This window comes from Calypte anna, chromosome 5A (assembly GCF_003957555.1).
Source record: "Calypte anna isolate BGI_N300 chromosome 5A, bCalAnn1_v1.p, whole genome shotgun sequence".
NCBI classification, from domain to species: Eukaryota; Metazoa; Chordata; class Aves; order Apodiformes; family Trochilidae; genus Calypte; species Calypte anna.
Genome location: NC_044251.1, coordinates 41,561,322 through 41,573,553, shown reverse-complemented (window position 1 = coordinate 41,573,553; position 12,232 = coordinate 41,561,322). Strand labels below are relative to the sequence as shown.

Below are 12,232 nucleotides of genomic sequence, written 5' to 3'. Positions count from 1 at the left end.
AAGTAAGGCTGCATGGTTTGATAGAAATCATGGAGTTGATTGAAAGGCAACTGAAAGGCCAGACAGGATTTCCACATCAGCATTATGATGGAGCAATGAGATGGAATGAAACAGCAGAAAAATATGCAAGTGTTAATTTTGGTTTTGGAAAGATATTGTAAAGATTCTTGTGTGTGTGCTGCTTCTTTTGGTTTTGTCTCTCACTGTTTGTGCCAACAGAGAAACAGTACACAACAGCAGAGTGACACCTACATCCTCCATCAGTAGAACACAAACCAACACCCCCAAAAATGGGTAAAGTACCTGAGGAACTTACAGTTTATCTCTGATGCTGTTCTTTCTGCCCTAACATTCCTGTTGGTAGAACGAATCGTGTGGCGGATGACGGAGTGAGGCTGCAAGGGTGAGAGATGGACAAGCTGAGAAAGGACAAAGTGGCTTCTGGTGCATCTCAATTAACAATCAAACCAACAAGGAGCAGGAATAGCTGCTGCAGTCACACATGGTTAGATGTGCCTTTGTCCTACCCCTGCATGGCCTGTATCCCCACAGCAGAGGAGTGACCAGCACTAGGGCAATATTTCCTGGTTTCTCCCCCAGGGTGACTCTAAAATGAGAGCTGTGGAAGTGTTGGGGCAGTGCCCCTGTCAAGTTGCTTACTCACATTCCCAAATTATGGGATTTAAACACTAGTTTTATCTAAGAACAGAAAATAAAAGGTGTTCTCACCTCAAAATCATCATCATCAACTCCAATGTAGTGTGTATGGTGGTCAGGATTATTGACTTTGTCCAACAGCTCCACTGCTAAAGATCTTGAAAGCCCAGGCTGCCCTACAAAGCTATGCTGCAACCACAGGAAAGAACAAGTTACAACATGCAGCTCAGACATAACTTGCATTACTAAACATTCCAGATAAAATGCCACTGAGTTTTGCCAGCTTTTGGGCTTGAGTGCTTCTTTAATGAATCCTTTAATGAGTTTCTAAGCCCTCCATAAGCATGGAAATGCCACACTTTGGGCCAACTGTTAGCTGGAAATTAAACTCTGAGTCAACAGTCATATCTTCATTTTTCACACATCTAGGAAGGCAGAAATAGACAGATGAACAACTGGTAAATACATCTGTTTTCTATTTTAATGACAGGAAAGGGTCCACATCTATGCAGCTATACCCAAGAGACTGAGACAGCCACTTGCAGAAAGGACAGGCTGAGGCATAAGGCAAATTTCATGTCCCACTCTGACACTTCTGTAATTGCAATTTTTCCTACCAAAAATCATATAAAAAACCTTGATGCTGAACAAAATCTTGCTACTTCCTATAGCTGATCCATGCCTCTTCCCTTCAGATTTCACCACCCATGTTTTAAGATCAGAGAAAGGAAAGTGCTTCAGTATGGTTTCTTATTGATCTGTTGCTCACTTTGAAGCAAGAACTCTCTTACTGATGTCATTAAATGTTCCATGCAACTTACAGAGAGGAGCCTGTCTGCTGTTGGCCTCTTCTTTGGGTTTTTTGTAAGTGCTATTTTGACAAAATTATGGAATGTTGATGACCTTGAAGAAAAAGGAAGGTTTATGTTTAATTTTTCTAGAAGATATTTGTAACACAGCTACCCAACAGATTACAAAAGAATGTGTGGAATTAGAATGTTGTCCAAATACTTCATTTAGGTTTGAAAAATTACATTTCCATGTTAGCAAAATAGGGGAAAAAATTCCATTTGATTCATGGAACTCACCTGGAAAATGTTTTGGTACAGAAAACAAACCAAACGCATATGCTCCTATTTCAGCTCTTTCCAGTTTCAATTGTTAGGGAATTTAGTATCAGAAATAAAAACTGCATAATATACCCAGGAAACCCTCAAAATATAGGCAAACCTACACATTTCAGTGTTCTTGACTGCTGGTAGGAAAACAAAGCACAAAGTTGTAGCCAAAGAATTAACTTACTCTTTAAAAAGCTTTGTTGCTATTTTCAGAACAACTTAGGTGCTGCATCACCTCTTTCTAGATCTGAATAATGACTTGGGGTTATGACTGCACCTACAATTTTCCAAGATTTTTTCTGGCAATTGCACTGGTTTTCCTACACCACTCTGGGGACAGCATTAGCCTGAGCCTGCCTGCTTTCAGGTCATTTAAAAAACATATTTCAAGTTTTAGCATCTGAAAAGGAGGCACTGGAGAAGTGAAGTGCATTGCTTGGGGTTACACTGAGCAGTTTCAATGCAGGAAACTTGCACTTAGAAGGGTTTTCTCCCTTCCTCTAGCACACATTTGCTCACCCAAACAACTGGAGGTAAAACAAATGTGACAGCATCATGAGCAAAAAACTCCTGCATCCCACAATAGTTTTGAGTCTCAGAAATAAAGTATTAGCAAGCATGGTACAAAATCCTGCAGGCATTAGGGAGGTAACACAGGTTAAAGAAATCCTTAAAAGATGAAATAATTACCTGTCCCACTGACAGAGGCAAATGCCCTAATAATAGGAGTTAAGGGGAAAGGATAAAAGTTTTTTTTTTTTTTCCTAGAACACACCAAGAGGATCCAAGAAGGGAGATTTCATTTTCCTCTGGATGACTGACAGGGGAAAATTTACATAGGTGGAACTGCCCTATGCCTTACTCCTGGGTTTCTGCCACGTCAGAAAACATTTGCTTCTGGACTTTAACCCTTTCTCATTTTCTTTCAGATACTTATAAGAAACGTTGTCTCTCAGTGAAACTCCCTGTAAGCAAAATCACTTCCCAAGTTCAAAACCAGCACACCCTATTTTCCACTATCTCCCTTCTTCACCAATGACAAGTACTATTTTCACATTATCTGCAAAATACTGAACAAAAGAGAGGGTTTAACCTACCATTTTGCTTTTTCCTTTAACTTTGGTGGCTGGAAGTTACTTTTTGACATTAAAAACAAAGCCCTAAAGGTAAAAGAAGAATAATGTCATTACATCAAAAAATTTAATTAGTTCCATTCTAATAACTCAGCACTACAAATTAATACTTTGTGATAAGAATCATACTGATGGAAAATGGATTAGGGTCTCTACTGTGCTACAGCAGAGGGCAGATACAGCAAAGATGTTGATTTTCTTTTAAAAAGATCTTTTTATCTCCATCCATAATCCTGTTAAATGTGAGGCTGCACCTTCTTCAGCAATTTACTGTTTTTAAGGACAGCTGTTCAGACACAACAAAATGTGTCTTGTTTTCTTTCAATTCCAATTGTCCACGATAATTTCAACTCTAAACTTCAGGCTGTAGCTTCAGACTGATGTCTTAAAACCAAGCCACAGCTCAACACAGAAAGGAGACATTCGCTGCAGGAACCTCAGTGTGAGCTTCAGGGGCTGAGATTTGGAGAAGATTAAATTGTTATCAAAAGAACTGAAAGGGATTCTGGGGAGAAGGAAGCTTCCTTAAGCCAGCAGACCTCATGGGGTGCAGATCAAACATGGGTGGCTGAAGCTCTGCAAGTTCAATGGCTGTGATGCCAACTGCCCAGATGTCACAGAGCTGGTTATAGCCGCCGTTCTTTTCCACTGCTGCCACTTCTGGGGCCATCCTTTAAAAGCAAAGACATCATTCAGTGAGAGCATCAGCTGCTTCCTGCATGCAGGAGGCACAAAGAACAACACATAACCCTAAAGAACCCCCCCTCCCAGAAGTGTGTAAGGCAGGGAAAAGCCTGACATCCCCCTCTGCATGAGGGGAGCAGAGGAGCACACAGAGGTGCTAGGAATAGAACCAGTCTCATGATTCCCAGGGAAATGCTTTAATGACCAGATAATCTCTTCCTGCCCTCAGTTCTCCTTCTCCAACAGGATCAAGAGAGGAGGGAACAATTAAAAACCATTGTCTGGGTTAAGCTGTACGTATTTATGTGTTCAGTCTATACCAAGAATACTGCCCTGGGCATCTCAGCTGCATCACAGGGATGCCAGAAACCAAGAGCAGCTATATTTGCATATATAATTCAGCTCAAGATTTACAGTGATATATTTGCATATTAAATGCTGTCTTGTTCAGACATTACCAGTAGAGATTACTAAAAGACAGTTTAAATTTTTTTTTCTGCACAGAAATCTAGAAGACATGGTTTAGTTTGTTTACTACAAGTGTAAGAAGCTAAGGAGAAACTGAGGGACCCTTAGGAAGCCAGGAAAAGGGGAGTGTGTTCTCATTAATAAACCTGGGAGAAACAGCAATCCTGCCTCAAATATCTGCTCATTTGTGTTACAGCAACAGATCAGCTACAATCAGTGCTTCCCAGACATCTACTCCTTTAGGCATTTTACTTGGAAAAGCAAGAATTAATGGAATTGCTACATATATATATATATATAAATGTGTATGCATTTCAGTGTGTGCATTTTAGAGGTCTTGGCATAAATGCAGACTTAGGTTTGCAGGCAATCAGAGCAATCAAAGGAGTTTATTACCAGTAAGGGGTACCAATAAATGATTTCCTCTTCGCAATGGTGGCTGTAATTTTTGCTGCTACACCAAAGTCAGCTGGAAAATGGAATTACAGACTTAGAAATCTCATTTTAAGGTGACAGTTCTACTCTAGGAAGTGTATTATGAAAGAACAATCCCATTTCTCATCCAAATTAAAAATTAATGCAGCTTCAACAGTTTAAGATTAATAATGAGCTCAGCTAATGTCTTCACTGACAGGAATTCAAGTAGAAAAGATGAGTTACTACATACAGGTCACTGTTCCACTCCTAGATATTTTTCCATCTCACAATAAAGTAACCAAGTAACCTAAAAAATTTAGTGGATATTGAATTTAATATTCAAGAGGAAAAAGAGCATCATGCTTTGGAGCTGGTATTATTTCTGTGTTACTTATGGAGGAGCTGCAGGGGGGGCATCTGCTCTCCCTTCTGGAGACTGTCTAGGGGACAATAATCCCTTGCTCTCAGATAATCAGGTGGTCTTGCAAAGCCAAAAGTCATTTAAGTCCTGTTTTATTTTTATTGCATCTGTATAATACCAGAGGGTAACTGTAGGATATCTAAGTAGCTTAGCAGGCAAAAAGAAGGTATCAGTGTGTAACCCAAATTTAATGCATTTAGGGAAAGCATTAAAAAAAAAGGGTTTACTCTTTTTTTTTTTTTTTTTTTTCTCTTTAAAAAGCTGCATTTTCCTAGCACAGCATTCCTGGTCCACCACAAGGGAATAAAGGTGTTGAACCAGACAGCTTTTCTGAAGGCCAGTGATGCAGCCCCAGCACAACCACTCTGATTCCAGCACCAGACACAGAAAGATCATGAGCTTCACATTCCCTCTCCCAGGATTTCTGCTCCCTACTTCCTGAAGAGCTCCAAGTCCTCCACAGACATCTGTGAAGTGAGGCAGCAGACAGGCAGATGGGGGTTTTGAAGGCAGAATGCTCAGATAACAAGAGCTTCAGTTTGCTTGTGCCTTGCTACAGACAAAATGTCACTGCTGGAAGGCAGCAATACAGAGATTTCTTCTGAGTTTTCATCTGTGGAGCTCAGAGTGCTTCGAAAGGAGGAGAATTTCCCCACCTCAACCTGTGTGGAAATGCCCACTGTCAAACATGGTCAGATCCCACTTTTCCACAGGCTGCCAAGCAGATGCTCTGAGGGAGAGCTGCCATTCTAGCTAGGAATATACATCTTGATATGCATGGAACCCCAACCTGGCAAATTCCAAGGAAACCTGGGAGGCTTCAAGGCTTGATGGTTGAAAAAAAAAGACATTATCTGTAATATGCTCAATCTTTGCTGTGTGTGTGTGTTGGTTATTTTTTTCTTCTTGTGTCTTAATGGAATGACAAAAATAAAAGGCAACTTGCTGAGTCAAAGCCTCCCAGCTGGGAGCTTTATTATTAATCAAATGAAAATGTTCCCATTTGCTTTCTGTCTTATTATTAAATTCAAGTAACTTACCTAATTTGACATCTCCGTGGTCTGTTAGCAGAATATTTGCACCCTAAAACATAATAAATCAGAAGTTAAACATCTTTATCAGAAAAACTTTTCCACATGAGGAAACTGAAGGTAAGCTAAGTTCCAAGTTACCTTTATATCTCTGTGCATTTTGCCCTTCATATGCAAGTAAGCAAGACCCTGGAAATAAAAAGACACAAGGTGTCATTTTGTTGTTTGGTAACATATTACAAAGCCAATCCCATCTCATAAATTTAAATTACTCATTGTATTTTATGGAAAGGTGAAGAAATTGGATATTTGCAGATAAGAGGTAGGCTGGATTCTGTTCCTCATCTCTCAGCTCCAGCCAATGCATGTGAAGACTCATTTAAACCAGTCAGGGTGTAACATTTTACAGAGATATTTGTGTACTTTCAAAACAACCCCTCAGATACCTCACCTTTTCCCTTTAATTAAAATTAACTGTATTTTTTAAGTCCTGAAGGTTTAAAAAGCAGGTGTTTAGCCCTCAGGCTGCCCTTCCAGCAATATGAGCCCTTGCAGTAGGAAAAGATGAGGAAGAGAACTGCCAAGGAAATTGGTTCCTGGGTGGACACCCCCCTGGGGCACTGAGCAGTTCAGCAACTGCTCCAGGGCAAGGTGAGCATCCCCAGGATTCCCTCCCTGAGTGATTCATGGGGACACAGAGCAGGGAGAGAAAACTTCCTGTAGGAAACAACCTGCCTGCAGCAGCTCACCTGGCATGGCTGGTTGCTAGCAACCACAACAGGAGAGGGAATTTTAGGCATTGTTTGCAGTGGTTTTCATAGAAGCCCAGAATGGTTTGGGTTGGGAGGGAGCTTAAAGGTCATTCAGTGCCACCCCCTGCCATGGTCAGGGACACCTCCCACCAGCCCAGGTTGCTCCAAGCCCCATCCAACCTGGGCTGAGACACTGACAGGGATGGGGCAGCCACAGCTTCTCTGGGAAACCTGGCACAGGGGCTCAGCACCCTCACAACAAACTATTTCTTCCTCACATCTCATCTCTCTTCCATCTGGAAACCCTTCCCCCTCATCCCATCCCTCCCTGCCCTTGTCCCCAGTCCCTCCCCAGCTTTCCTGGAGCCCCTTCAGGCACTGGAAGGTGCTCTAAGGTCTCCCCATTGCAGCCTTCTCTTCTCCAGCCTCAACACCCCCAACTCTCTCAGCCTGGCTCCAGAGCAGAGCTGCTCCAGCCCTCCCAGCAGCTCCAGGGCCTCCTCTGGACTCACTCCAACACCTCCATCTCCTTCTGGCCTTGGGGACCCCAGAACTGGACACAGTACAAACTATTCCTCTACAAATTATTAGAATTTACTGCCTCAGATCAAGCACTTGTTTTTTTTTTCCTCCTCCATTACTCAGCTACTCACCCTTGCTCACCAGGCATTCATTACCTGCCTTCCTCAACAAGTTCCAAAAATTTGTTCTAAAGCAAGTGCTGCACTGAATCACTGTGTCAGAACAATGGATGAGAACAGTCCAGCCAACACTGTGGTCACAGCCTGTGCAGACCTGTCCTCCACAGTTTCCCTGAAACCAGCAGGCTCAGCAAAGAAACAGAAGCAGGGCTGAGTTTTAAGTATTTTTGGTCCTGCACTGGGATCCACAGAGACTCCTGCTCTGTGTCTAAACCCCTCTGCAAATCAGGACACTGCTCTGACATTGATTTGAAGCAAATATTTGTACTGTGTTCCTGGATTTTCTTGCTATTTTTTTATTTACAATATGAAAACCAACAGATTAACCCTGGTTAATTGGTTCCAGCTAGATTGCCAAGGTTTAGAAATGCACTTGGTACTGCAGCACCTCCTGAAATCAGCTTCTGTATCTGCTCTCTGGACATGCAGCACTTTACCACATCCCTGCAGAAGTACAGTACCTGTAAAGTTTCTCTGCATACGTATGCAATCTGTAACTCTGACAGAGGTCCTGTTACTGAAAACAAAGATTAAAAAGTTAAGTCCACAATTTACAGTGTGAAGCATTCAGAAAGAGGTTATCTCCATGCAAAAGTTAAAAGACCAATTTGACATCAACTGTATTTTACACTGAGCTGAAAAGAGGGGTTTGTTTGCTGGTTTTACAGAAAGGCTTTCAGTAAAAAAAACCCCAGCACAATAACAGAAGACAATACCCACAGTGAGAAGAAAACATGTTTTGACAGAAATCTAATTATCATTTTACAAATGACTTGGTAGTAATGGAGTATCCTGCAACCCAAGCAAGGTAAAAAACAATAAGAGGGACTTCTGCTGATTTGTTGTATCAGAAATGGCAGTTTTCTATAACAGGGGCCTCTGGGACTTGGAATTGTTTTTAAGTTATTTGTACCAACTGGCTGAAAGATAAACCAGAAGGAGCTCTGGTATTTGAAAACTCCATGTTATCATTTAAAGGCAGAGCAAGTCCCCAGACTGCTTTTCCAACAACTCCAATAAATCCTTCTACAGAATCAACAACTAGATGAAACCTCAGAGTGGAAAATAATAATAAAAGAGTGTTATGGTACTGCACAGGAGCAAAATAATCAGTCATTTCTACCCTTTATGAAGATCAAATGTTGGTATTTCCCAATAGAAAACTGCTTCCTTAACCACATACAGTCTCCAAACTCTCTGGGATGCTCCTCTCAGCATTGTGGAGCAAAATAAACAGTGTGATGATTAAAAAATAAAGCATGTGCCAGCCTAGAATGACAGGATATTAGCCCAAAATGATGCTTACTCGACTTGAGAAGTGTTCTCAACAAAATCTGTCAACTGTAGATAAAAACCACTGTTCATCACCTAAGAAAAAACACATGGAATGCCTGGCCCATACCAATCATTCCCTATTTCTTTGTTTATGATTTCTTTTTTTTCTTTGCAGAAAGCTTCCAGAAAGTACAAATGTTAAAATAAGTTTCCAAGTACCATGGTAAATGTCTTGGAGGGATCCCCCACCACAGTATTCCATGCATATCCACAGCTTCTCACGGCTATCAAAAAAGAAAAGTTAAAAGACAGGCATCAAAAGCTGATTGATCTGTATATAGACCAGAGTTAATAGTGATTAGTTAACATATTTTCTATTGGTCTTGATGATTCTTTGTTAAAAATACGTGCTCTGAAATGTGACAAGCAGTCACATGCATTGTTACTAATACTCTCAGTATAAATCAAAATCAAAATGTTATGCCCAAGTTACTGAACAAGTCTTTACATATCAACAGCCCCCAAAAGTGTTAACCCTGACCTTCTAACTGTAATAAAAAGTATGTAGGAAAAACATCTGAGGTTTACCTGCTGTCTGTAAGATTAGATTAAATAACACAGCAAAGTCACAATCTCAATCTTCAATTGCAATTGCCTAATTATATCTAAAAGACTTTACATGGCCTCCAGAAGGGGTGTTGGGGATTTAGAAATTTGGCTATTCTGTCCCAGTTAAAGTCCATTTGGGCTGTAGAGATTACTTAAGCAATGCAGCCCTCTAAGAAACCTGAAGATGAAGTTTTGTAGAAAAAGACCAAGCAGGCAAAGTGGTGATCTATATTCCCAAAGAGCCAACTGATAAATGGCAGGGTTCCACAGAAATGGAAACTATTCCCCAACTTTCTGTATATTTAATGAGTGCACTCAAAGATGCAGCCAGCTGGCATCACTTTGTGTCTGCCTCTCTGTACATTGCATCTGTTACAGCAGAATTATGAAAAATGTTATTACCAGCAGCTCAGATTTAGTCTTTTGCTCCTGCAACTCACTGGCTGCCATTAAATGAAATATCTGAAAGCAATTCTGCTCAAGAGAAATAATGAGCTTGTGTTATATTAGAAGTGATAAACGATCAAGATCTGCCCCACAAATGAGTAGGATTGGATATGTAGCAAGAGCCTCCAGGGGAAAAGTTTCTGTTTCTAGTGATAAAAATATTCCAGCCTTTTGGCCAGCAGAGAAAACAAAGTATTAGTCACTTTTTTTTTTTTAAAAGTTAACTGGGAACCAAAGGGAATTCAACCCAGAGAAGTACATTGAGAGAGGACATAAGTACTAAAGCAGACTCTGGATTGTCTTAGGAAAGACCCAGCAGAAACACAGCTATAAAAAGTGAGGGTTTACCTGAGATAGCTCCCAAAATAGGCGACTATATTGCAATGTTTGCATTCTTTAACCATATAAATTTCTTGCTGTATCAATGAAAAGTCATCTCCTGAAAAACAGGAAACAGCCACAGTTATGTCACACACAACTCAAAGTTCAAAGAGAGCTGAAAGCCTGCACATAACTCTTAATAAAAATAAAAATCCATGGGTTTGGATAACTGCTAAGCCCTTCAGGAGGGATTTCTGGCACGCCAGCCTGCTCAGCAGTGGTTATCTACACACACCACCCCTACAGCTGCCATTCTTTATTCCATCCCTTGCACCAGGCACAAATATTTCTTGAAGCCCAACAGAGAAGGGATGGCCTGGTGGCCTGAACCTCATCCAGCAGTTACAACAGCTCAGCATGCACAGAGAGGGCTCTGGAAAAAAAAACAAAACAACCCACACACAAAGGATGGGAGGGAGGGATGGATGGAAGCACAGGAGAAAACTGGGGAGCAGCCCTGGTCCAGCCAGCCCCAGCTTTGCCATGGTGGTCACAGCAGAAAGATCCCAAGAACAGGAGGAAAGATTACCACCAGAGTGCCCTGCCAAAAATCAGGAGGAGATCATGTACCATAAGCTCTGTTAATAGAAGAACTGCATTTCAAAATGACTCTGATAGAGCAGATGGTCTGCACACCCACTCAGCCACCACTGACTCAGAAGAGGAGCAGACAGACCTCAGCACTGCCTGCCTTCTTCTGAGTGGGGTTTTTGGATTAAGGCAGCTACAGAAGCACAACCTAAATATCCTCTGCCAAAAAAAAAAAAACCAAAACACCATGAAATCCTACTGAAAAATCTATTCTGACCAGAGCAGTAGCTTGGCATGGGTTTGCCATTTAAATTTAAAAGGGTACAGGCTGTCATAAAATAATAATAATTTAAAAAAAAAAAATAAATTTCTACATGCAATGAAGCAAACCAAAATATCTGAGAGCTAGGGGAAAATATTGCTATGATTATATTAGAGAGAATTTCTTAACAGAGGATGCTCTCCTGTAATCTAGAGCTCAAACTTTTTGCTGAGCTCCTCTGTTGAGGTATTTGGCTTCATGTTGTGCCAGAGGGGTTTAAAGTGGATATTAGGAACAATTTCTGCACCCAAAAGGGTTGTCAGGGCCTGGCCCAGGCTGCCCAGGGCAGGGCTGGAGTCCCCATCATCCCTGGAGGGGTTTCAGAGCCCTGGAGATGTGGGGATGAGGGACATGGGGTGAGGGTGGCCTTGGCACTGCTGGGGGAATGGTTGGACCTGATGATCTTAAAGGTCTTTAAGAACCAAAATGATGCTGTGAGTTAAGAACACCACAGCTCTGCCTCCCTGAAACTCAGGCTTACACCCAGCTCAGTGCTGGAGCTCCTATGGAGGCTTGGACCATCCTGAAGACCAGCAATGACACCACAGAACACCAGCACAGTCTGACAGCCTCCCTCAGAGGACCAACACAGCAAAACTCAGCCTATGAGGCCACCCTAGACATGTATCTGCTTTACCATCACACACAGCTCTGTATTTTAGGTGTCATTACCTTGATTCTGCCTTTGACATGAGCAAAACCACTGTAACAGCTTGCAAGACATGAACGACTACAATTTGGAGAAAGCTTTTTGATAAAATAATAGAATAATACAACATCAGGGGTTGGGAGGGAGCTGTGGAGCTGCTCCAGTGCCAGCCCTGCCCCAGCAGGATCCCCCAGGGCAGGACACACAGAACACATCCAGGGGGGGTTGGAAAGGCTCCAGAGAAGGAGACTCCACAACCTCTCTGGGCAGCCTGGGCCAGGGCTCCCTCACCCTCCCAGCAGAGAAGTTTCTCCTCAGCTTCAGCTGGAACTTCCTCTCTTCTCCCTTCACCCCATTATTCCTTGTCCTACTCCTGGGCACCACTGAACAGAGATTGGCCCCTTTCTCTTGCCCCCCACCCCTCAGCTCTTGATGGACATTCAGAGATCCCCTCTCAGCCTTCTCCAGAAGTGCTACCACGTTCCCTCAAGGAAAAAAAAAAAGGCTTTGTATGCTTTTGTTTAAAGCTTCACTAATAAAAATTATCTCCTGCTGCCACTGTTGGGGATGTGCAACCCAGAAACCATGTGCTGCTTTGTACTGCTCCTCCTAACTCATAGGATTTTGACAAGTCCA

At 42.0% G+C, this 12,232-nt stretch overlaps 1 protein-coding gene across 3 annotated transcripts in view; it reads right to left on the bottom strand.

Moving 5' to 3' along the window:
* MAP4K5 (mitogen-activated protein kinase kinase kinase kinase 5) overlaps window positions 1–12,232 on the bottom strand; it is a 72,891-nt gene that overhangs the window by 24,189 nt on the left and 36,470 nt on the right. For all 3 annotated transcript variants that reach the window (XM_030452380.1, XM_030452381.1, XM_030452379.1), the window contains 11 exons: window positions 10,062–10,152; window positions 8,877–8,941; window positions 7,844–7,899; window positions 6,071–6,118; window positions 5,939–5,981; window positions 4,457–4,529; window positions 3,448–3,579; window positions 2,873–2,935; window positions 1,479–1,560; window positions 730–846; window positions 317–395 (listed from right to left, as the gene is read on the bottom strand). In XM_030452380.1, coding sequence (XP_030308240.1) covers window positions 317–395; window positions 730–846; window positions 1,479–1,560; window positions 2,873–2,935; window positions 3,448–3,579; window positions 4,457–4,529; window positions 5,939–5,981; window positions 6,071–6,118; window positions 7,844–7,899; window positions 8,877–8,941; window positions 10,062–10,152 — 849 coding nt within the window. The remainder of the gene's footprint in view (window positions 1–316; window positions 396–729; window positions 847–1,478; window positions 1,561–2,872; window positions 2,936–3,447; window positions 3,580–4,456; window positions 4,530–5,938; window positions 5,982–6,070; window positions 6,119–7,843; window positions 7,900–8,876; window positions 8,942–10,061; window positions 10,153–12,232) is intronic.